The sequence below is a fragment of the Tetrao urogallus genome (genome assembly GCF_951394365.1).
Source record: "Tetrao urogallus genome assembly, chromosome: 4".
In the NCBI taxonomy this organism is placed as follows: domain Eukaryota; kingdom Metazoa; phylum Chordata; class Aves; order Galliformes; family Phasianidae; genus Tetrao; species Tetrao urogallus.
In genome coordinates, this window is record NC_136817.1 from 44,281,020 (window position 1) to 44,307,279 (window position 26,260).

The 26,260-nt window shown below is 34.0% G+C and overlaps 1 protein-coding gene across 3 annotated transcripts in view; it reads left to right on the plus strand.

The window, feature by feature from the left end:
- Positions 1–26,260, plus strand: part of SGCZ (sarcoglycan zeta) — a gene marked incomplete at both ends in the record, with an annotated part of 334,730 nt that overhangs the window by 281,504 nt on the left and 26,966 nt on the right. For 2 of the 3 annotated variants that reach the window (XM_079534835.1, XM_079534836.1), the window contains 2 exons: positions 2,923–3,010; positions 13,471–13,593. In XM_079534835.1, the coding sequence (XP_079390961.1) occupies positions 2,923–3,010; positions 13,471–13,593 (211 nt within the window). The remainder of the gene's footprint in view (positions 1–2,922; positions 3,011–13,470; positions 13,594–26,260) is intronic. The other variant, XM_079534837.1, reaches the window with a different exon arrangement.

The window sequence follows — 26,260 nt, forward strand, 5'->3', positions numbered from 1 at the left end:
AATTTATAAGAAAATGGTGTAAGATATTAAGAAGAAATTCTTTACTCAGAAGGTGTTCAGGAACTGCCACAGACTGCCCAGAGCATCTGTGGATGCCACATCCGTGGAAGTGTTCAAGGCTAAATTGGGTGGAAATTTGAGCAACCTGATCTAGAGGGAGGTGTCCCTGCCAATGGAAGGAGAGTATGATCTTTCGGGTCTCTGCCAAGCCAAGCCATTCTGTGATTCTATCTTTGCACTTTTTTGGTGTGTGTTTTCTATTTTTTTTAACTTTGTATTACCTGGAACTTTTTTCATTAACTACATGAAATGATTTACTAATATACCAATATGGTTCTTATACATTTTTACCCTGGAAAGTAACTAATTTCCAAGGTTTATCTGTCTTCAGAACAAATCTTCTTTATTCACAGTATTTGGAGAGCTGAATTATATTTATTTAGTCCTTTTATATATTAATCAAAACATTGGTTTAAATTTCTAATTTCCAGGAAAAAAAAATTATGATGATAAACTTCTAAATCCTTGTCAGTACCTGAATGAAAGGCATATTGTGGATCATCTTCATCATCATGTCCATTAAAGTGCAAGCTTAAGTTTATGTTAAGTGAGTGGCGGATTTAGTGACTCAGACCTATAATTATCCACCATGTTAACGCTGCAGACATCTGTTAATTTGCATTCATATGACTGACACTGACTTCATAGTATAGTCCTCTTATAGATCTAAAATTTCAGTGATTTTAACAAAGTTTTCTTTAAGTAGTTATCTCCTCTGACTAGTCTACCTTTGAACACTTTGAAACTGTTCTTTAGGCACTTCCTGTGGAAACAGTGGTGCAGCACATGCTAGAGATAAAATATTGGACTTGAATTGATACGAGTTAGACACTTGTTTTATTTGGTTCACACTTTAAGCTTGCAGCTACATATTTGATATCTAGGAAGTAAGGAATACAGATTTAAGTTCTTAGCTTCTCTATCACTCTTCTTATCTTTTAAATAAGAGAAGGAAAGTTTAGTTCACTTAAACTTTCATTATCCTGTCTTTGAAAATTTGATATCCAAGGTCTTTATTTACAATTGGAGCCTGAGCATAAGAAAACCTACGAGGCAAGGTTACCTTGAAAAATCTTTTAGTAAGGTCTAATCTCAGATCAGATCATTAACACTGAAAGTGTAAATTGCCTAAGCCTCAGCTAAGAAGACAAAAATAGGTTTGAGAGCACGCTCCCTTGCAAAGAGTGACATATTCTAAGTGAAAAGCCTCTTCTCCTCTACTGACTATAGAAAAGTGAAAAGGGCTCCTTAAAAATATACTCTGGCCATGCAGCTGTCTGCCAAGACAACCTCCTTTCCCAGAACAGAATTTTCCTGAGCTAATGATCTTCAAAGGACCATAAGGAAAGTGGAAATCAAATCAAGTGTTGAGAAAAAGGTTCTAAGCAGCTGCTTTTGTTGCCAGAAGCTCCCTTGATTGCATCACATGCACAGCTCAAACCAGTCACACTGAAGACAGTGTCTCACTGATAATTATAACACTTTATCTGGAAATATGGACAAGTCCAATAGCAAATTTCATCTGCCAGATTCCATAATGCAGAGATAATTAGGACATGAATGTGGTCGTAGGGTCCAGTGAGAGAAGAAGCAGACCTGAGCTCTTAGAAATTAGCTCAGAATAATTTCAGACTTTCCAGGGCACTGAGTACCAGTTAAGATTCATAATTATTGTGAAAACATCTGGGAAAAGTGTTACTTTCAGAGGATAGCCATGGATTAAAAGGAAAAGATTACAGGCTGTAGAAGATCAAAGTGCAAACTGAATGCATCATCCAGTTAAAAATAAATCTGTTTATATGGCTCCTTAACTCCTTTCTTTTTCTTCTTAAAATCTTTCAAGAATGGGAATAACTTCTATTGTCACACACCCTCACAAAAAGAAGTTAAATTTAATCTAATAAGCTAAATACAAGAATGTCCAATAATGAAGGTCCAGGGAAAAATCTAAGAACAGAAGGATTGGGTAATAAACCTCCAAAATATCTTCCTAGCCTCTCATCATTTCTATCTAAAGCACTGACTCAGCTGTTTCCGAGAGGTGTGTACTGGTATTGGTTATACTTTTCTTACATCAGCTGCTGAGTTGATTTTCTTGCAGCTTTTGTGGATTCTGAAGAAGTTTAGGCCCCCTACTATGTTGGAATATTTATTTCTTGGGCTGAAACAAAACTTTCACAAATCAGAATTGAAGAAAAATTGTTTACAACATTACGTTTAAGCAAACATATATAATTGAAAGCTGAAAAAAAAAAGTCTACATATCTCAAAAAGTTTGTGCCTTCAAAAAATAGTAAGAGAAGAAATGATGTGTTATATGACCTTGCCTTGCAGTGCACTCTTTTTTTTTCTTTTTTTTTTCTTTTTTTTCTTTTTTTTTTCTTTTTTGCTTTATGGCAATAATGGTATTTGTTACATTCAAAGGTATTCATGGCTGTGTTTGGAAAAGTTTTGGTAAATGCAATCCAAATTCTTCAAGTTGTACAGCTTAATAGAATTATGTAGAATAGTGTTGATGAGGTAGTTAAAAAAGTATTCAAAATTATATATAATGAATATATGAAAAGAATAATAAAACAGGTTTGTATAAAGTTTTTGAATTTTTGACTTTGTCTTACCCTCAATAACTAAAGCCCAGTTTTTATAAATTAGGTTCAACTCTGATTCCTAAACGAGGGATTCTATGCTCTCAGGATTTAGGCTTAAAAAGAGAATTACTGTGATTCATTTTAACAAAAATTAGAACTCTAAAAAAATGATTATATTTGACAGAACTCCCCTCTCAACATGCATGCTTAGTTCTGACTTAATTCTACCTCAATACTTTTTTCTCTCATTTATTGTCTTATACATGTTTCCCAGGATAGCCCACTGGTCTTACAGTCTGACAGAAATGTAACAGTGAATGCGAGAAATCACATGGGACAGTTAACTGGACAACTGACAGTAGGTGAGTGTTCTTTATTGACTGTTATGTATATGAGTTTAGATTTATGAATAGCTTAATTAAAACAGAGGATAAAATACTGGAATCAGAAAAAATCTTGTCACCATATTCCAAAAAGAAACTGTGGATCATAGAAGTATAATTAGCATTAGCTGAAGGCAGAGAAAGTAGGAATGGACATACGTAGTTAAAACATAGCTTAATGAGAAAAGATTGTTTTTTTAGACAGATGTAATAAAACAAAAAAGTTAGCAACAATTTCAAAGGGAAAATAACCATCATTTTCTTACAAGTTCATTTTTCCATTGTTTCAGTGGAAATTTGGTTTGTTCCCATTATTCTTACAATATATTTGTACTATCATGTATTGAAAATCATTTGAAGTATCAGAATGAAAAAAACAAAACAGAAACTCAAATGCTTTCCTAGTCACCAGAACATATAAATGGAAAGTGATCATACTGCCTGTCATCAGTCTCTGATATTTTGCAAAGTATAAAATATTACCCAATCAACATTCCAAATGAAATAAAAATAAAAAATCTGTTATTTGTTTCCTGTAGATTTTTGTTTTGGTTCTTCTTTAAATTTATTTATTCCCTGCCTTTATTACTTTCAACAGTTTATAAAAATTTTTGTACCAGTACAAGTAACAAGTAAGTACAAGTACCAGTACAAAGTCATAAAACAATGCATATTGACTGGGAACACAATGAAATGTATACCAATATGTAACATACTAAAGTATGTATAAATTTAAGGAGATATCCCCTTTTTTCTTTTTTTTTTTTCTATTTTATTCTTCACTTTTTGGTTAAGCTCTGTTTATCTACCCTTTTTCCTCCTAAATCAAGGGCGTGCTGACTGGTAAAGTTTTAAGTTAAACTCTAGTTGTGGTCTACACTGAGCTTTCGTTTCAGCTGAAAACTGTAGCTTCATGTTGCAAAAAAAACCTTGTCATCTGCACTGATTTTCCCCAATAACCACATCAAATGAGTGTACAGAGGTAAGCAGGCTAACTAGCAGATACAGATGAGGAAACTTAAGCAAACACCTGTTCTAGCCATATTGTACTTGCCAGTGTGTTTATGGAACACAGTTCCATTTCATCTGGTAGCTGTATTAATAAACCTTCCACTTTATCTAATTGCTGAAGAGAAGAGTTGCCTGTGGCAGGTAGTCACTTTGACTGAAATACGTAAGATGCTCTTACTGCTGGCACCATTCTTGCTGAGTGATTCTAACAATGAACAGTGATTTTATCTAAAGATGTCACAATAGATAATAATATTATAAAAACAAAAAGGCCTGATGAAAACATGTTCTTTTTTACAGTCATTACAGTGAACACCTGTAAGCTTCTTAATGGGTTTGCAGATGGTGCAGAGTCTGGGAAGGGGGAGTTTGCTAAATTACAATATTGTATTGACTTTATTTCTCATCTTCCTATTTTTCTCATAATGGTTGTATTGCCTTTATTTTTACCTATATGAACATTCTTACTTTTACATAAATTCCTCATATAATATTGAATACATACAAAGTTATTTCTTATTGTGAAATTTATAATGTAACATTTGCTGGTTTAGGCACACGTAACTACCAGAGTACAATCAGTTAAAGGCTGAACATTCTGCTATTGGAAATCAAAGAAATTAACGGGCACCTAATGTTCAAAATATGTTGTTCCTATCTCCCTTGCAAAACCTTCTGTTGCGTAAAGCAGAGAAGAGACAGGCAAATTCTTGATTTTATGATGATTTTATATTGATTTTATAAGATAAAGCTTTTCAAATAACTAGTCAGATTTGGTGACTCTTCCATTTACCACAAAATTTCTGTTGTGTATTCAAATTTTTTGGTTTTGCTTTTTCTTTAGAAAATTTCCTTGTTTACTTGCTGTGTTCCATCATGTGGGTTATTGGGGCAGAAATAATTGTGCATTCAAAGTAACAGGTGTGTAACCTTCTAGAAGTAGAAATGGTCCCTTTCCTCCTTATCTAAATTACATATGCCAGTCACCTGTGCCCAGCTTTGCTTACACCCTACCACTTTGCAAATCCTACTACTCCTTCACTTACAAAGTGACTGAAATAACTGTGATGTTCCTTTTGCAAACACTTCAGTTCCTATATTCCCTTTGTAAACACCTCAGTCCATTTTATTGTAGATATCTTTTGTCATCACTCTTCTTTCCTTTAAAGAGAAATTTTCCTACCTGTACTCCCGAAACAAAAGTGAATCTTCAAAAATCTACAATATATTAAACAATCCACTTGTATTATTTTTACATTAAAAAAATGCTCTCATAAAAAAGAGGTGCAATCAGATTATGAATAGCTGTTAAAGAGACATATCACCCAAAGTTTGCTATTGAGTTATCCCTTTCTCAGGATTTTCTGAATTTGTATTCCTCAACTAAAATAGGAAGAAAAAATAGTTCCTTCAAAATTTTCCTTTCAGGGATTTTCTCATTAATCTAACTCTTCTCATTTTGGCAAAGGTTTTTATTTGTTCATTAATTCTCTCTCTCTTCCTTTTCTATTCTAAGAAAACACAGAATTCCTAATTTCTATGCTAAATTATTTGTATTGCTTGCTATTGCTTACTAGTTTTGAATTGTTTATTTAATTTTCTGAGAAACAATTCTGTTATCTAGTGTTTTGCCTTGTTTTACCAGCTAGTTACCTGTTGATTGAGAAAATAATTAGATAATTGACACAACCTAAGATGATTAACTTTGATTGTATAACTGTTATAGTGTTTCTTATGAAAGTTTATGGCCAGCATAGGAAGTATAGCATTTAAATTCCAATACGTTTCAAGTATAGGAGTATAAACAATTTATCATGAGTCAAAAGTGTAACTCGTCTGTTATTTTTAGAGCTTTAAAACTGAGGTAAATTTGTGGTTTTCTAATGCAGGTTGGTTATCTTGTACTTACCACAGGGTAAAGGACCTCTTTCTACTGTGGACATTACCACGAATGTGGTAGGATGAGTAATGGTCTTGTTCAACATCTTCATCAATGACCTTGATGAGGGGATAATGGCCACCCTCAGTAAGTTTGCTGATGATACGAAGTTGGGAGGATTGGCTGACACGCCTGAAGGCTGTGTTGCCATTCAGCAAGACCTGGATAGGCTGGAGAGCTGGGCAGAAAAAAAACGGATGAGGTTTAACAAAAGGAAGTGTAGAGTCTTGCATCTGGGGAGGAATAATTGCATGCACCAGTACAGGTTGGGGGATGACCTGCTGGAGGGGAGCTCTGCGGAAAGGGACCTGGGTGTCCTGGTGGATGACAGGTTGGCCATGAGCCAGCAGTGTGCCCTTGTGGCCAAGAGGGCCAATGGCATACTGGGGTGCATTAAAAAGAGCGTGTCCAGCAGGTCAAGGGAGGTGATCCTTCCCCTCTACTCTGCCCTGGTAAGACCTCATCTGGAGTACTGCGTCCAGTTCTGGGCTCCCCAGTACAAAAAAGACAGGGATCTCTTGGAAAGAGTCCAGCGGAGGGCCACAAAGATGGTGAAGGGCCTGGAGCATCTCTCCTATGAGGGAAGGCTGAGTGAACTGGGTGTGTTCAGCCTTGAGAAGAGAAGACTGAGAGGGGACCTGATCCAGGTCTATAAATATCTAAGGTGTGGGGGGCAGAATGGCGAGGCCAGACTGTTTTCAGTGGTGAGTGGAGACAGGACAAGGGGAAACGGCTGGAAACTGCAGCATAGGAAGTTCTGCACAAACATGCGCAAGAACTTCTTTACAGTGAGGGTGACGGAGCACTGGAACAGGCTGCCCAGGGAGGTGGTGGAGTCTCCTTCTCTGGAGATGTTCAAGACCTGCCTGGATGCCTACCTGTGCGACCTGGTGTAGGGAACCTGCTTTGGCAGGGGGGTTGGACTCGATGATCTCTGGAGGTCCCTTCCAACCCCTACAATTCTGTGATTCTGTGATTCTGTGAATGCCTGAGAGGCCATATGGCCTTAAGTGTCCTCCTGGCAAAGCATGTGAGAAGAGCCAAGAACCAGTCAGAAAGCCAGCCACATTGCTCATAACAGTTGAAATGTCCAGCTGGAATCTGAGTCTCATCCCTTCTCATAATTTACTGGGCAATGTGATCTTGTCTGTTTCTGTCTGTCTAATCTCTAGAAAAGTCTTAAAAACCATCTGGGCTATGAAAAGTTTTTTGTGCAGCTCACATAAGGTATGTTTAGTTATATTATTAATGGATTTAGCTGAGATATCGTGATAAACTACTACTATTAATTAGTTGTCTTGAAGTGTGGGATTAGGAAAATACGAAGCTCTGAAAACTGATCAAAACTTCTACCCTTTTGCCAAGACTTTATTGGTCTTGCCAAAGTAGCCTTTTAAAGATTAACATGTTATTTGACTGAAATTCATCTCTTTTTTTTTTCTGCACTTCTCTGTTATAGTCAGCTGGCAATAATATAAAGCCTTCCACCTTGTTTGTTTTGCTTCAGCTTTGAAAGGTAGTAATAGTTAATGGACTAGTTAAAAAAAAAAAATGTTGCTAAAACTTGTCCAGTTTTTACTTCTGTTTCATTTGTAAGTTAGTTTCATGTATATTTGATATTCAACATGGGTTGTTGTGACTAACCTTTGCATTAACTCATTGAAAAAAAATAATGCTTTTTTAAAACTTTCATTACATAATTAAGTCACGGAAGTATTAAATACACAATATCACCAATGGCTCATATTTCAATTTGCATTTGAGTAACAAGATCTATTTGAAAAAGTCACATATTTTACATAATATTTTAGAATGCTTTAAGTCATTCAGTCATTATTATTTTAAGCAATATTGGTCATATCTTAGTTATATGTGATGTGCAGACATAACACAACATTGCTATTTAATATTTAAAATATTCTATGATTCTAAATATAATCTTGCATCTTGCTTATGAACTCTCAGATGAACAGGTGCTATAAAAAGAGCGGTAAGCTTTTTTCTGTTACTTATTAGGCCCAAATAGTAATCTTCTCTGATAAGCAGTGCCATTGTTTAACCTAGAAGCTCCTTCCTGTGTACAAGAGCATACAATGTCAGTTGATACATCAAGAATTCTGCATTTCCCCAGGAACGGAAATGCAAGCTGTAGTAAGACAGCATTTAAATTTTGTGCAATTTCAGCTTGGTACTTTCTGAGGTGAGAGCACATATTCGTTGTTGGTTCTAAACAGCAATAGCAAAGTTCTCTACTATGCATAAAAGATCCTTTTTTTTTCAACTACTATCTGTACTAGCACAAATCACACAGTCTTCACAAATCTTAAAAATAATAGTTTTCCTGATGAAATACTGAGTTCAGAAACTAAAACTTTTCTGTAGTAGTGCTTTGACTCAACTTCTTTTCTTTGCCTTTACCTGAGATCAGTAAGTCTATTTTTACCTAGTATACAAAGTACAGATTATGTTAGTAGGTATCTGAAGATGCACTGATCAAATGAAAACAGTATCGTTTGCTATCTGCAACTGACAAACAAAAAGAAAAACATGCACAGTTATTTTCATACTAGTCTGATACTTATCTTTATAATATTTGTGATATTTGTATGTTCTGTTTTTGAAACACCAAATACCTGGTCTCCAGTGTGTTTTTCTTTCAGTAATCTAGATTTGATAAGAAAAGGCCAAGCACATGGAGGAAAAGATGCCTTCTCAAAGTCAGGATGAGTTCCTAAGATTTGATAGCCTTAAAGTCATATGCAAGGAGGTTTATTTTACTTTTTCTTCTGCAGTTGTCCTTGGCTCTGTGCAGCACTTTTACGCAGCAACTTAAATATTGGCGTGCTATCACTACTCTCTTCATAAAAATCCTAAACACAGCATCGTAGGAGCATCTAAAAGAAAATTAACTCTATACTAGCCAAAACCATTACATTATTCTATCCCATTGCATGTTAAATGTAAGGGTGAATATTTCCACTATTTCCAGATGAAAATTAGGAAAAAAAATGATATTTTGTATTTGTCCTTAAATATCTAAATTCTCAGTCTTTAAAAAAAGAAAAAAAACTATTTTTCTGAATAGTGGACAGGCAATTTTGTGCAGTGGTTGGATTAAATGTAGAAGTGTTTGAGCGGAAAGAGGTCATTAATGGTTTGCATGGTGGTACAGAAGTGTTAGTGTTTAAATTCATTGCCATCTGTCATGCTGTTTTTACCCATGCACTGTTGGCCAATACAGAAAGCATAACTACTACCCAAATGTTCAGAGCAGGAAAAAGTAATTTCCTTTTATGAGAGAAAAATCTCCAAAGAAAAAAATAATAGGCATTATTCGTTGGTATCTAGGTTTTGAGGGATACAGCATATATCTTCAAAAGATGGCACTAATTATTTGTCCTAAGCTGTATTAACTGCTAATATATCATTTAACTGCAAAAGCATGTGCTGTGCATTTGTCTTGACATTCACAAGGCTGCTGCTGTGTGCTAAGCATTATTAAATTACCTACAGCATCTGGCCCTTTAACAAGTCCCTGACAGGACATTAAGATTTTATTTTAACTCCCTTTTTTTTTTTTTTAAACTTTCCCTGATGTTCAGACAGCTCAATAATATTAGTAAGAATATATTATTCTAACTAGGAATGATTTAGTTGAAGAACAAAAAAAAAAGAACAAATAAATGTGAAGTCATTTTTAATTTAATTGAAAAAAACATAAAAATGAATAAATGAATGGTGTTCAAATGATGTTCAAATAAGAAAGTCAATAGCATGCTGCTGTTGTTGAAGATATTGAGTTAGCAGAAAGAGTTATCAAAAATATGGGTGAGGAGTAATTTCATTCAAGACTTGGAGTCATTGTTCAGCTTAGATTTTTAGCAGATGTCTTACTGAGTCATCTATGATAAATTAACCTCAATTTCTAACTTCAAAAGAGGTTTATATAAGTAGGTAGTAGGTGGTAAAGTTTGGAAATGTTTGTCACAGAAAATCACAAACCCCAGAGATATAAAGTCCTAGTTTACACCTATTACCAGACTATCGCATTTCCAATTCTATATTATCCCAATAATAGATGTTTAATTGTACCATCTCTAGATGTACAGGGTGTCTTGATAAAATTTATCTCAGACACAGAAAGGACTTTTAAATGCATACATAGTATAGACTTTTGAGATTTCTGTAATAAATTAATATACCTCTGAAAAGGTTTTTATTTTCCTTGGGTTATTCTTAGGAGATAAATATTGCAGTTGCAGCTGAATGATGAAAAGATGACGTTGTATGATTAGGGTTGATTAGCTAAGTATTCAGAAATTTCTTCTAGATTTCTTTCTGCCATGAAAAACTTTCAATAGATCTGATGTTAATTAGTCACCTGGAATAGTCACTTCTCTTTGAATCGCTAACATCAGTTGCAGATCAAAGTAACACAGAGTGAGCGTATTTTACAAATCAAAACTAAGGACTGCATTTACCTTAAAAGAAGTTACTCCAACTTACAGTTTTAAAACTTCATGAGTTGTCATTGGTGAATATAAGGACAGATGATTTATTTGGAGAAGCTGTTCTGTTGCTCTTATCTCCCATGGGTTATCAAGGCGCCTGGGATCCTAAAGTTGTTTCAGTTGACACTGAAAGTTCCTACCTATTTTGCTTCTAGAAAGGAGAAAGCAGTTTTCTGTTATGGAAGAGAATGCTGTGATGTCTCTGACATTCACCTATCTTTTAAGAAGGAAAGGGAAATCTGCTAATCATCTTCTTTAATTTGATCTTTTTGGATTTGTTTTTCTTCTGTTGTTTGTTTTATTCCATATTTTACTTTATGTGAGCTTTCATTTATACTACTTGTCATTTAAGTATACTAATGGGTATGTAGATCATGAGGTGGAGAGATCCAACATCTGCCACTTCATATCCTAGAAGTGTCATTAGATTTGTTTTATTATTTTATGGAAAACTGAAAAGGAAATAAACGCTGTGGGAACTGCGGGGGGGGAGGGGAGTGGGGGAGGGTTACAAAAACAAACAAACAAGCAAAAAAAAACAAAAAACAAAAAAACAAAAAACAAAAAAAGCAACACTTTATATGGTTGCCCACAGCAGAAAACATGATACGGGGCATCACCAAGCAAAATATACATAACCACAAAATTTATGGGGAAGAGATTCCCCTCTGCTGGTTGGGGAAATCTGAGCTCGGTAGAAAGCTGTGATGACTGTACGTGCGCACAGTACAGTGAAAGAAACCATTATCTGCTACCCAGGATTTGTGCTTCCATCTTCAAAGTTATATTTTAATTGTAATATTGACTTTGAAAAGCAAAACTTTAAAAACATGAATTTCAGTTCAGTTCACACAGTTTATGCTTGAAATTTTATCTGCATTTGTCTTAATGCTATTTACAGTATTATAACTCCCTGTATCCATATGCATCTGGTTTAATAATAGTTTCAATTATGAGTCTATTGCACAACAAGCATATGTTTATAACAGTATATATGATATATGAATGTGTATAAAATATACATCATCTATATGCTTTAAATGAATTAAATTTTGCAGAATTGTAATTATTTAATTATTAAACTTTATAGAACTTAAACAGCAACTAAATAATTCTTCCTGACACAAAACAACAAGAGAACTTGGTGTAGTTTTGCCTTAATTCAAATTAAATATATAGAGAAGTAGACTACATATTCAGTTTGAAGTCAGTGCAGCCTGAAAGTTTTTTGGATGGTCAAATGTTTGATATAAGTTACATTTCAGTAAAGAATCCGGAACTTAGATTTTCTTCCATGTTTCTGTGAACTGATGTATTCATTATTAAAGGAGATACAGTCATCTGGATAATCTGAAAATAAGCATAGTGCATAGTTTGCTCTACAAGTTGGAGCTGTAAAATTTTAGGTTTGCTTTCTTCATACAGAGAGATGATTCTCTCTTTGTTGGTACTAGTATTAGAAATTCAGAAATTGTAGATTTGTAAAGTGTTTTTGGAAACATAGCAAGGTGCATTATGGCTGAGAAGATAAAACAATATTGTACTGCACATGCAACTGGTTACTCTTATTTCAACTGGGAAATGAAAATGTAATGAAACAGAATTCCATTTTGATAGCATTGATTACTCTGTAGACAGTTTAACTTTTCCAAACCATTTCATAACAGTCACATCTGGTTCCGCATCAAAGAGATTAAGTTAACATGTATTAATTTTTTTTTGTAATCTCTCAAGTGGCTTGAATATACTAACCATTCTTCCAGCAGTAAGCAATACTAAGCAATGCACTGTTAATACCTGATTGCAACATGAAGTAAAAGCATAAAAAACTAGAATTAATCTTGTAAGGGTAGTTTGGACTACCTGTATTTCTTAACAGAAAGATTATTTTTTTAATAGCTGATTTTGCAAAATAAGGCCTGATATTGCAGTTCTTCACCTCAAATTAGCTATCACATTTTTTTGTATTTCTTCTTATATATTTTGTAAATGTACTTTTATATATTAAACTGAAAAATTTGACAAAATGAAAGTAAACCAATGATCCAGATAAATAAAACTGAAATAATAAATGTGGATTTCTTTGTCACTGATGCCTTCTGCTAAATTTTTACCCATTTATGCTGATAAGTTTCAGGTGTACATTTGAAATTTAATCAGGAATTAATGAGAAAATTGTTAGATAATTATTTCCTGAAATCTTGAAATTTTTTTAATGCTAGTTATGCTTTATTCTCTTCATCACTTTAAAACATTACTTTCAGAACAAAGTATGCTTTCACCAATTAATAAAATAAAGTAATTTTAAAAAGTAATTTAGCAGACAAAACATGAAGAATAAAGATAATGCCTATATATTATAAAGCACTTGAGATTTGGTGCATCCCATAGGTCTATTTGATTTCATAATTATTTTAGATCTTTTGAGCTTTGAGACATTTGGCACTTTTCTGTCATAGAATCTGAAATAAATTGTGATGTCTCCCTTTTTTGTTGTCATTCTTTTTTTTATTCTGCTGTTCAAATTTGCAATAGAACTGAATGAGAAATATCATTATCCTCTGCACTGAGAATCTGATTTTCATTGTGTAGTCTCCTCTTTTATTTATCCTTTTCTTTTCCCATTTGAAAGAAGCTGCACTTCAGGCTGAACTAACCTGTGAAAGCACTGTCTGAACTGACATTTCATCAAGTTAACAGAGTTTGAGTACATCATGAATTCTTGTGTTATCTTCCACATGATACTGAAATAGATGTTTTGCGCAGTTCTTTTAAATTTAATCTTGGTGTAAAATAATGAAAAAGTTACTCTATATATTAATTTAACATTACTTTACAATAAAAACTGTTTACCAGCCTTACAGAAAGGAAACTATTTGACAAAATCCTCATATATGCGTTTATGGTACTCTGTGCATACAAATGAATACTTTTGTTTTTACAAAATATCTTAGGTAAACCATTCACTTTCCTTTCAGGAGCTGATGCTGTGGAGGCCCAGTGTAAGAGATTTGAAGTAAGGGCAAGTGAAAGTGGAAAAGTATTATTTTCTGCAGATGAAGATGAGATAGTCATTGGAGCTGACAGACTGAAGGTAACAGGTATGTTAATTGTAAGGTTTCTAAATGAATGTTAGTCCTCTCCCTCTCTTCTTATTCCCTTACAGACCAAAAGATATTGCAGAATTCAAAAGGTGAATTCCTACAAAGGCAGATTTGAATTTTAACTCTGCTTGACCAGCAAATGGTAAAAATTACCCTCAACACAGACATTTGGTTTTATATGTTACTGTTAATAAAGCATTTTTCTGTGGTTGCTATATCATCTGATTAGGTAATGCTGCTTCGCAGTGGTAAAAGCTTTTGTTCTTTATCGTGATTTTGATAGTTCTGTATTTGAAATACCAGGTCCAACTTATGTGTGAATTAAGGGTATGTACTCTATTATACTTTAGAAGTCTTGATTGAATTGTAGTATGCAAAATACTTGTCTTGACTTCAACATTTGTTCAACAGAACAAAAATAAAATTGTCACTGATATTTTACTGTCATCATTACATGCATACATATATGGGTAAGTTACACGTTTGATATTAGACATGTGTTAACTTAAAAAAAAAAAAAAAAAAAGTTAGATTTGTTTCAAATAAATGCAAATGTTCCACTTTAAATCAACACCAGGAATAGGACAAAAGTACACTCAGGAAGGCCAGGGTCAAACAGAGACTGAATTTTCTTTATAAGCCTTAGAATAAATTAGATTGTTGCTTGCCAGTATTTGGGGGGTAAATTTTCTTACACAAAATCACAGAATTGCAGGGGTTGGAAGGGACCTCAAGAGATCATTGAGTGCAACCCTTCTGCTAAAGCAGGTCCCCTCCAATAGGTCACACAGGGTCTTGAATATCTCCATGGAAGGAAACTCCACAGCATCTCTTGACAACCTGTTCCAGTGCTCCAGTACTTATTCACTCTTCTCTCATCTCTGTTGATCTTCTCTGGCCACAGGATTTTTTCAGTACTAAACAAAAAGAACAAACTTTCACAAGCTGACAGTTTAGTGATGCCACAGTATCCAATGCTAAATTGTATATATTGTCCGTGTTTGTATTTATGAAAAGGATAAATGAGTGTTTGTTGAGTCAATAGCATTCTTTATAGTTAGTACATTTAAAATAAGTCTTTTGTTTTAATAATAAAATGTAAGAGAATAACGAGAATAATGTGAGAGGAAGAAGATAGTCATTGGAACCCTATGAAGACTCATGCTCGATCAGAATTTTAAATTCTGTGAAAGTTAATCTTAAGCATACAGTTGACACAGCGGATTTCAAAGTGTCTACCATAAGTTACAAAATAAAATGTCTAACATATGGCACAGAGGATGAGATTTCCTGCCATTAAGAAATCTGATCATGTACTGTGGTTGTAATGACAGTGCACTGCTCAACTGATTTTAACTTCAAAGTAGTTTGAGTACTGACAGCACCTGTTGACTTCAGCGGTATTAGAAAGCAGAGGAACTAAAGTAAATTTGTTCAGTGATGCTCAATATGGCATATAGACGTGCTCCTTGTAAAAAGAACAGGATTTTATTCTTAACTTTTGCAATACACCTGGCTGTATGTACATTCATTTTAAGCACAAAAAAAATAATAATAAAAAAAAGGAAAGTCTAGGTTAAGTTAATGCTGTTTTTGTATGCTTATCTGAGATTTGGGGATTACTATAAACCTGTCAATTCACACAAAAAGTATTACTACTTGATTTGGTTTTTATTTTGTGGCTATGGTGAAAAATAAAAAAGCACTGACTTTGACATTAATTACTTCCACAATAGAAAATAAAGAAAATGAAATATATGAAAGATTTAGTCAGGTATTAGATATCACATAGAAAAGGATGGCCATTACCTAGAATCACAGAATCATAGAATTGCTCAGATTGGAAAAGACCTTAAAGATCATCAAGTCCATCCGCAACCTAACCAAACCACTAACAACCCTCTGCTAAATGATGTCCCTGAGCACCACATCCAAACGGTTTTTAAACACATTCAGGGATGTTGACTCAACCACTTCCCTGGGGAGCCTATTCCAGTGCTTAACAACCGTTTCAGTAAAGTTTTTCATGATAACCCACATAAACTTACCTTGGTGCAACGTGAGACCACACTGAAAGATTTACTAGTTTCTGAGCAATTCTGTGTAGGTCTGAGAATTAAATACAAAGTATTTATTGTTAATTTTCAATTTACATGGCAGTTTGTTTAGAAAAATATTTGAAGGTATTTTGTAATTGCAAATTGAAAGAGTAATTTATTTTTTAAAATCCTTTGGAAATCATTAAGTATCTATTTGGAAATAACATAATGAAGTTGGGATCATTGATTCTAATCTCTGGTTAATCATCTTGTTGTCTTAATATCTTATAAAAAGGTTATTTTCAAAACTTTATACTTTAGATCACTAGGGCCCAGTTTATGTTAATCCTTATGTCATTTTATTAGACAATAAAAATATCCTACAGGAGGAAGGGAAGAGTATAAGATAGAAGAGCATTTCTGACAGGCACACACTGAAAACCATTATATCCCAATTTCTCTATCTCTACAAAGCTTTTTGCATCAGAATTACTAATTTCTAGCAAAATGATTAAGCTGTAATGAGCTGTAAAATGCTTTACTGTTTACTTCAGTCTAAAGCTAAAATTACTGAAAATAGATTTCCAGGAGGAAAATAAACATTGTACGATGCAGAGAAAACAAAATATGAGTATGAGAAAGCAATAATAACTGTCCTATCACACATCACAAACACAAATCTATTATAATGCAGTATAATATTTTTTTTCACTTTTTTTTTTTTTTTTAACATGTCATATGATATGGGGCATCACTTTGGCCAGTTTAGTCCAGCTTTCTTGTTCTGGTCCCCTCCCATCTTCTTGTGCTCCCACAGCCCACTTACAGGACAGTACACGAAACCAAGAAACTGAAACATTCCTGGCTCCATATAGCACTGTTCAGCAACAACTAAAACATCAGTGTGTTATCAACACTGTTTTTCTCCTAAAGCCAAAACACAGCATCATATCAGACGCTACAAAGAAAATCTGGCTGAAACCAGGACAAAAATCTTTCATGGTATGTGCACATTACTACAGATTGTCTTCTGACTTTTTTTTTTTTTTTTTTAAACAAATATGTAGGTACAGTTTAATAAGATGCACTAAATAAAGTATAGATAATGGTAGTAGGAGAAACACAAAGAAGAGGTGTAAAAACCTGCTATGAGGCTTCTCCCTTGTCAAAGTGAAGTTATGTAGAAGGGTGGAAGAGAGGGAAGGAGAGTAGGAGACATTTTTCAGTTTTGGTGGAAACATTCTCACATTAATAACAGGACAGATGTGGGTTAAATCTACGTTTACACCAGAGTAATGTCAGGGAAAAATCTGTGATATTCTGCACATATTTTCATTACATGAGAATTTATAAGGAGTTCAGCATGGCTTTGATCAAAGTTATGTACTTCATTGGAAGAAAGATCAGAGCCTTGATGTATCAAGGAAACTCCAGAATGTTCTTCCACACTTTTACTCTAATAACGTTCTAATAATATCCAGGATTAACATGTAGATGAGTGTGTCACTACCTCAGTTTTGATTTTAAGATTATGTGTAGGATTGTGAGTCTGCATGTAATTGAAATGTAGTAAAGTCTTCCAAAGTAGTTAAAATGAAATTCTGAAGTAGAAATATGGGCTATGGCTATAAAAGATAGTATGACAAAAATATGGAGAAATATATATGAATTACAAATTAGATTGACAGAGCAGAATTAAAATATTTATAACGAGTACTGAAATGTAGAAAAATAAATGCTTATTTGATGTACATTGTTATGACAGCAGATATATATCTAGTTCCTTCAGAGTCTGACTAGGAATTGTAGTATGAAGAGGAGAAAAGATCTTGGATTTGCCATGTTCTCATTTAGGACAAATACAGTGTGGATTGTGAAGTTGCAAGAGATGAAGGGAAGCACCAAATCACTTTAATCTCACTTACTTAGACAAGTTATAAGTGATCATAGTAAAATTACTGTATTTGAAGTTGCAGTAAAAACAAGCACAATAGATGCACTAGACTCTCAAGATCTTGAACTCTGAATGAACCAGGATTCTTACATCAGCATTTGTCAGTAACAAAAATGCATTATATATATATAGCTTCTGTGGTTCCCAAATGATGAGTAAATAATGTGTAATTCAAAATGTACTGAGTGAATAAGATTTCTGATGAGCTTATTTAGATTTCAGGGAATCACTTAATGTCCAGAATTTTCTGCAGAAGAGTACTGATTACTATTACAGGAATCTAGCCAATTACAACAGAGCAGCTTTTCGGGGCACTCTTCTTGAGAAGCATCCTTGGAGTTGATTACAAGGTTGTATATGTGAGTGCCAAGCTATCTCTGAACTGGAATTTTTGTGGGCAGGTTAAAAGTAGTGAACCTAAATAAATAAATTTCTTATACAGGACATTGCACAGATACATTTATGTCTTCTTGTTAAGCATGGAATGTGTCCCCAGTCAGTTCAGATTACAAGCAGTATGTGCTTACATCAGCCTGCAGGTGAAATATGTCGGTTGTTGGAGGGCTGCAGTTATCTAAGCATAATGGCAGTTGGTTTGCAAGGAGAAGGTTTTGAATTTTGACAGTTTCAGAAAAACATGTTGAGGAACATAGTGACTGGGCTATGAATGTATGTACAGAGAAAGAAGCCTTAATTAAAGAAGTTTCTCTGCAAGTGAGTAGACTTGAAAGAAGAAAAATATGTAGAAGTTTCTGTAGTCCTGCTAGCCCAGGAAAATATATTCAGTTTGCTCCAGCATTCCACTGGGAAGTTCTTAAGATAATTGTGCCCTACAACCAGAGATGTAGAGAGAGACTGCATACTCAGACAAGAGAATGGAAAGATTAATAAAGAAAGACATAAATAGAATCCTAGCAAAATCATGCTCTTCTGATGTTTCTTCTTTTTTTTTTCTTTCTCTTTTTGTAGAGCAGTGGTGATATCATGCATTATAAGAAAAGACATATTTGTATCCCTTTCTCTCCTTCTGGGCTATCACCTGTTCAATATTTTTTTCAATAGATCTTATGTTTTCAAGATGCTTATCAACTTTTTGAGCTGTTCCTTCAGAGCATAGCCACCAGCTTCTCAAAGTCAGTGAAGAGACTATTTGCTCTTCTCTGGTACAGAACTGTGTTGATCAAAAGACTGATTATAACTTCCAGATTTAAACTGGTTTCCTGGTGAAACCTTTCATACCAAGACTAAGATATTAGATTTTGTAGCAAATCTAAGAATAAGCATTTTTAGGAAAAATTTCTGATGTTTGCTTCATATCCCTAGTCATATTTCACATTCTTCAATGAATGACTGTGCCAGCGTTCAGATGTATAACTCAAAGCATTTCTAGTTTTTAGAAGACAATGGCATGATACCAGGAAAGTTTCCGTGATCTATGGAAGCATTGGAGCCCAGCAGAAAATAACCCGTTATTACTAAGATGAGCTAATTCTTAGTCCAAACCAACTTGTTTTGAATCAAACAGTAAACATTCAGAAGGGTTTGATACAGGAAGTGTATCCTTTGGATATAATTGGATTCTGATTTTGTATTAAAATTCTAATTTTTATAAAATAAATGAGCTAAACTTTTGACACTTACATGCCCTCAGGCTTTGGTAGATTTGAAAATACACATTTAAATTACAGCAATCAGTCCAATCTCTATTTTTAAGATATAGCTATTCATAGGAGAGAAAGGTGAATCTAAAAGGAGCTCCTGTATTCTCACTTCTTTTTTCTTAAAATACTTGCTTGTAACATATTACTGCCTGGAAACAAAATGCTTTTGTTGGAGACAAGGGTCAGGCTGCAAAGCACAGTAGGATTTAGGTTCAACAGAGGATGTTTTTCTCTAAATACCTATGCTATAATGATACTGCAGGCCAAAAATACCTTGATTATTCCTATTACACTTTAGCTAAAAGCTGAGAAGATGAGCTCATTCAGATTTCAGTTTGTCACACCTTCTAAACAGGAGGAATGCTTTTATGTTTCAGAAAATATCAGCATCTGACTTAAAAAATAAAAATAAAAATAAAAAAATACACAGTAGTTCCTCTTACTGCGAGAGCTGTAACACATCAGAACGGCATTTAATTTTCTCTGAATCCCGTGTGAAACCACTACTGAGTGGCTTCTTCAGTTTTATCTGATCTTAAGGTGAAATTTGTACCCAGCTTTCACTATGAGCTAATGCATTTAGTAGACATAAATGACATGGTGAGATTGTGCAAGAAAATGACATGCATCATAGTTACAAAACTTTTGTCAATGAACTAAACATGGAAATCATTTAAAATCTAAGTGTAGGTAGAAATAGCAAGAGGAATATAGAAATTTAGCTTAATTTTAAACCAAAGATAGAAATATAGAACACTGGGAATATTCTGTTATTGAATGAGCACATTTTTCTGCCCTCAGAGTTTATTTATATTTTTACTTTAAATATTCAAAACATGGCATAGTACTTCAGTGTGACCCAAAATTTTTCCTCCTTCTGAGACGGAAAATGTTACCAACATAGGCTGTAATTTGTATTTCTGACTTTGGATAAGACACATTGCATTACATTATTCAAGTATTCACAAGGAGATACTGCATGAATACATGACAAAGGTTTATTCAGAGAAGTTAGCAGCTTTCTACCACACTGGACTTCACTGTTACCCGTAGAGCTATTTATAAACCAGGTAGGCAGGCAGACCTATGACGAATGTAGATTCAAATCATTTCTGCTCTGCAATACGTCTCAAAGCTTATATATAGCAAACTCTGTAAGCTAGGAATAATTTCACCCATAGGAAGCCACTCCAGAAAAAAAATAAATCACCCACAGACATATGGCCTGTAGCCTTCAGCCTACATTGAGAATTTAAATTCCTGTCCTCATTATGGCTAATGACAAGTTTACATTTCACAGCGTCTGACAGCATTACATTCAGCACACCAAGACACAAGAATTATAAGCCATCATTTTAGCTAAAAAAATATAACAAGCATTTACATTTGAATTAAAAGTATGTAGGTCACTCCAAAAGTAAAGCTTATAAATATCTAATGAGTGGGAGTCAAGTGGATGGGGCTAGGCTCTTTTCAGCAGTGCCCAGCAACAAATCAAGTGGCAGTTGGCACGGTCTGGAACACAGGAAGTTCCATACATGAGGTAAAAACTTCATTCTTTTGAGTGGGACAGAACTGCAATGAGCTATCCAGAGGTTATGGAGTCTCCTTCTCTGGAAGGAGAAATTCAAAGCCTTCCTGGACACTTTTATGTGCACCCCCCTTGTTAGGGAATCTTCTTTAGCAGGGCTGAAGAAACTAAAGGACTGGTGGTCCCTTCCAACCCCTGTGATTCTGCCACTTATCTAGGAATCTTTGACAGCACAGTGTGTAAGATTATCACCAAGCTCAGAGAAGTTTCTAATAATAGAGCTAATGCACTTTTTCAAAGTTGTGTTCAGTTGTTCCAATGTACGAATGTGTGAGTTTTCAGTTGTGAAGCCTCTGTGAATAAGGTACATGTCTCTTGTATTTAACTGTGATTTCAATTTCAGTAAATAATTAATGGTAATACTTTGGTCATGATTACTTTGTTCTGACTTGCTAGGATTTGAAATCCAAGTTGTTTTGACATGCATCAGAAGTATGTTTGTTTCATTATTGGATATACTTAGTTCTTGGAATTTAGTTGCATATGCAGCACTTAGAATAAAAATTGCGAGATATTGTCATAATTTCAAAACATCACAGTAGCAATCAATCTTGTCAGTAAATTCATTTTCTGAAAGCAAGCATAAACAAAATTATTTTTCTTCATCTTGCTTACTCCCACCAAGTGGAATTCAAAATGGAACTTTAAATCAGTTTAAGGTTTTCCTTCTAATTGTATAGGACCAAGAATGAGCCCTGAACAAATACATTAAATTGTCACTTAAGTTCAAAGCACTGTATTTAATCTGGACTCATTAATGAAGTAGTCAGTATTTTTGCAGTCTTTTTTTTTTTTTTTTTTTCATGCAACTATGAATTACATATGTTTTTGTAATATGCATTTTTTCTCCTTCATGGTATGTCATTACAGTTGTCTCATTGGTTTAAGCACATTTATTATTTCCAGAGCTCCATTATTCATTCTTTGGATTTGAATCTGCATAGCCAATAGCTAAGCATTCTGGCACTAATCCTACAATGCATATGTGCTAGAATTTTGGTCCTCTGAGTTATGAGACTGGAACTGAAATATGAGCAACTTCACAACACTGGAATAATTTATAGCTGTTAGAATCTTGGACTGTGGCTCGAGTCACTTAGTTTTCTTTCTGCAGTAATTATCATCGTTATTCTATTTTAATTTATAAATAATTTAGAAAAGACCTCTTCCTATTCAGTATTTAAATTCCTTGGAAAAAATGTATCTTTTACTTTCCTTCTTTACATATAAATGAATCTACTTTCACTCGCAAGTATTTTATGCTTAGCATGTTTCTAAAATTCAGTCTTATTGATTTCACTGACTGCTATTTCTGATCTTAGTTAGTTTTTAAATTATCAATTCACATAGTACAATTCTGCATAGCACGCACAATCATGAGCTCACAAATGTCTTTCAGTTCTTCTAGCTTTATTTCTTTACAAATGCCAAAATGTCATTTAACTCAGGTGGAGAGTTTTTCCCTTAAGACTTTTCCTGCCATTATTCTAAAACCATCTGATAAAGTCTGATAGAAGTGATGGCAAGTGCTACAGGTTACATCTCTTACAGTGTAACTAGAAATAGTGATCTTTCATGTCCTTTCTCTTCATTGCTTTCTGCAAAGCAAGTTATGGTTGTCAAAGGTCTACATACAGCAACACGTAAAGCTTTCAAAGTACCAGGCTACCTCATACCAAAGTGCAAGATGAATCCAAGATAAACAAAGCAAAATACTAGTGGTAGCAGAATTTGAAAATATATTTTCCCATAAACTGGGAAAAGGCACAAGTTTCAATTGATAGTTTAATCTGAAAGAATTTTCTCATTAAACATCAGAGGGAAACATATTTTCTTGAAATATTTATTTTCATATCAAGTGAACAAGCTACATTATCTTTGCTATTTTTATCTTAGCAGCATTATCAAGTGATGGACAATTTTTAAAATGTGTTTTTACAGTCTCAGTGTGGAGTAGAGAAAACCCAATAGACAAAGCACTCTGTGCAGAAAGAATGTTTGCCAACGAATTTGTTTCATGTTTAAGCTGTCATGACTGCTTTCTGGCTTTTTATACTTACAGTGTTTTTTTCTTCTCACTGTCATTCCTTGTCTTGCCTACCTAGTTTATATTTAGATTTAGGATTAAAGCAAAAAATCAATTAGAGCTTCTGAACTTAAAGATTTAATGAAAATAGTCTTTTTTTCTTCAAGACGACAAAACTCAGAATAATGTAATGTTGGTAAAGTATTAATGTGAAAAATTAGTAGAAATGTTAAGAGGAACTTCTAATGAAAAATAGAGAAAGGAATAGAGGGGGTATCCTACAGAAAAACAAAACAAATCCACAAAAAACACAAAACCAACCAAAACACTGCTTCCTATCTAAGATGTCTGAAAGGTAAGGCAAGAATAAAAGAGTAGAAAGATTGAATATAAAGGAAATAAATTTATTTGGAAGTCTTAAGATCATGAGAACAGAGATCTTTCCAAATAAGGATATAAAAGCTGAACGACTGGATTGCTAAACATCGTGATAGACTGTTAACTGGATGGTGCTGAAAAATCTCTCTTAGGTATAGTTTGAAGTGCAAAACAAATTCTGTTTTGTCTCTTACAGCACCTCTGAACTTGGTCTTTTGTAGACAGCTGGACACCAGAAATATTTTATTTCTGTAATTTTAAGTGCTAAATGGAAGAAGTGTTTTGATTCAAGACAAGTGTCAAATAGCATGATATTCTGTGCCACAGAAATGACAGTTCTGGTACCTGATGTTCTGTATCTATTCTGGAAGTGCCTAAATGTAGTACAGTTTGATTTTTAGGAGAATATAAACAAAAGGTGTCTTAGCTGGGACAAAATCGATTTTTCCTTCATAATGTCTGCTATGATATTATGTTATGACTGTAGGAAAAAACAATGGGCATTTCAGATTCTCAGCTTTTCATACTGTCCTGCCACTGAGTGAGCAAGGGGACACAAGAAGCTGGGAGGGGACAGAAGCAGGAAAGCTGGCCTGAACAGGCCAAAGAGATACTCCAAACCCATATGACTTGAAAAAGCTTGAAAACAATGGAGATTTGTCTGAGCAGGAAGCCACTGATTTTTGATTGGCTGGGCATTGGTCAGTGGATGTTGAGTAATTGCTTATGCATCATATATCTTGTGTGTATATATATATATATATATATATATATATATATATATATGTATATATATAATTGTAACTGTTAGCTTTTTCTCCTCTTCTTTTTTCTGTCTTGATACATAGTTTTGATCTCAACCTATGAGCCCTACTTTGTTTTGTTTTGTTTGTTTGTTATGTTGTGTGTGTTTTTTTTTTTTTTTTTTTTTTTTGTGGTGCTGAACTTCCTGGATTTAAACCACAAAATGAGGTTTCAATGGCTGCTAACCATTCAGAATTTTGATGCAGAAGTAAAGCCTCCCTGTGCTGACTTTAGACTGACATTCCTTAGCAGCAAGGCAATTAAAAGTACTTAAACCTTCTGATAAATTATGGTAGGTATATGGCAGAGTGATTTACTCCATTCTGACTCACCAACAGTAAAAGGGCAAACACCAGACTAGTGTTATGCCACAAGACTTGCAGGAAAGCTAGACTGTTAAGAGGTTTGCCAGATAATCTGAATTGTGGTTGTAATCCAGCACCTGATAACTTCTCCATGGTGACTGTTAGTATGAGCAGTGACAAACTACTCTGTGACCAGTTCAATCCCATCTTGAAAATGGAGACCTACCTGTAAGTTACTGCCATATATCTTTTTCCAACAGTATCTCTAAGGTATGTGTCAATTCCCTTGTCCTTGACTGAAAAAATGTTCAAGTCTTACCATGAGAAGACTTACGTAACTTGGCCAACTTTAGTGTACTGCAATATGCAATGATAGCTTGTCCTTTGCAGAAAACATGCTATTTTTCCAGTGATTAATACAGATCTTACATCCGCATGTTTGCTAACATGGCCTTTGCTAGTATACAGTCATTGCATTTAATGGACGAAATACACCTGCATCCATTTTGATGCTAAATTGAAAGGCTTGTTTCACTGTTACGCTGACTTGAAGGTGGGAATGTTCTTAAAAAGACAACGGTATTGTTATGCATTCACCTTCTCCCAAATAAGTGGAGAATTTCTGTTTGAAAATGCAGCCAAGGCATATCTAAGTAAGTCATTTACTCATTTGCCAGGCTGGAATGTGTTGTATTCAACCGAATAATTTTCTTCTACAGAGGAACAAAAAACATCAGTAAAGCACAGGAATAAAAAGAAGTCATAATAGGTGATAATCAAGATAACTAGATAGAAATTAGTTAGAACTGACATATTTCTCATATTTCTCAAAAATATAAATTATGACTACTAGTATTTTAAGATGCTAACATTTGTTTCATTTTGGTTAAACAGGCACAAAATATGTTATATAAATGCTTCTCTATTTCAACATTATTAAAATACGTATGAGGATTCTTCTCACACTTTCATATTTTCAGAAATTCTAAAATATTTCAAGTCATTTTTGCAGTAACTTTTTAAATATATAGTATATACTCCTATACAATGGATATTTTTTATGTGTATTAATGCCCTCTACAGGATAAACAAATACACTTTCTAAATATTTGATTACCATTTATCAATGGCACTCTAATTGCTATGTAGTAAAAAAGATATAGTAGATCTATTTTTAAAACCTGGATAGTAGCTCTACTGCTTCATGGTTTCCTTTTGCATAAATAAAACCCAAGTAAATTGTAAGAACAGAGCAGTAATTATCACATAAATGTAAGAACTTTTCATTATGCTGTAGTAATGGTAATGTACAGAGCAGAAGTGAATGCATATTGGAAATGCATACAAAAAAGCTTCCTTTGGAAATGTTCTTTCTTACATGTTGTAAATTCTTCTATCAAATCTCTATTCTTATATGTTGTCAGGTGTGAACAATATTTAGAAAACTGATGATGCTGGAGTCATACTCACGTTCTGCAGCACAGAGTCCAATATCTTGAGATTGGGTTTTTTAAACCTCCACTGCAGAACATAAAATCTCACTTGTTAGTAGATAGTGCTAGTATCTCAGAAAAGTGGAAGAATGACTGAAGGTAGAGACAGCAAGAAGTATAGAAATCAGAACAGTATAGATAATTGGGATCATATAAGTTAAGTCTTGGACATTTTTATATTTTTGTAATTTTGTACAGTTTTGGTGGGAGACAGAATATATAATTCAGATTCCAGTTTTTAGTAACACTATTTGCAAATATCAGCTGTTCATCAGTCAACCTGGATCCTCATTCAAAAAGGAGTAGTTTTTGATCTAAAGTAGAAAATGGTGATGATCACCTGAAAGATCTTTGTTATTTTTGTGCATTTTTTTGCATGCAGAGAGCTAAGAAAGGGCAGAGCCAGAAAACAG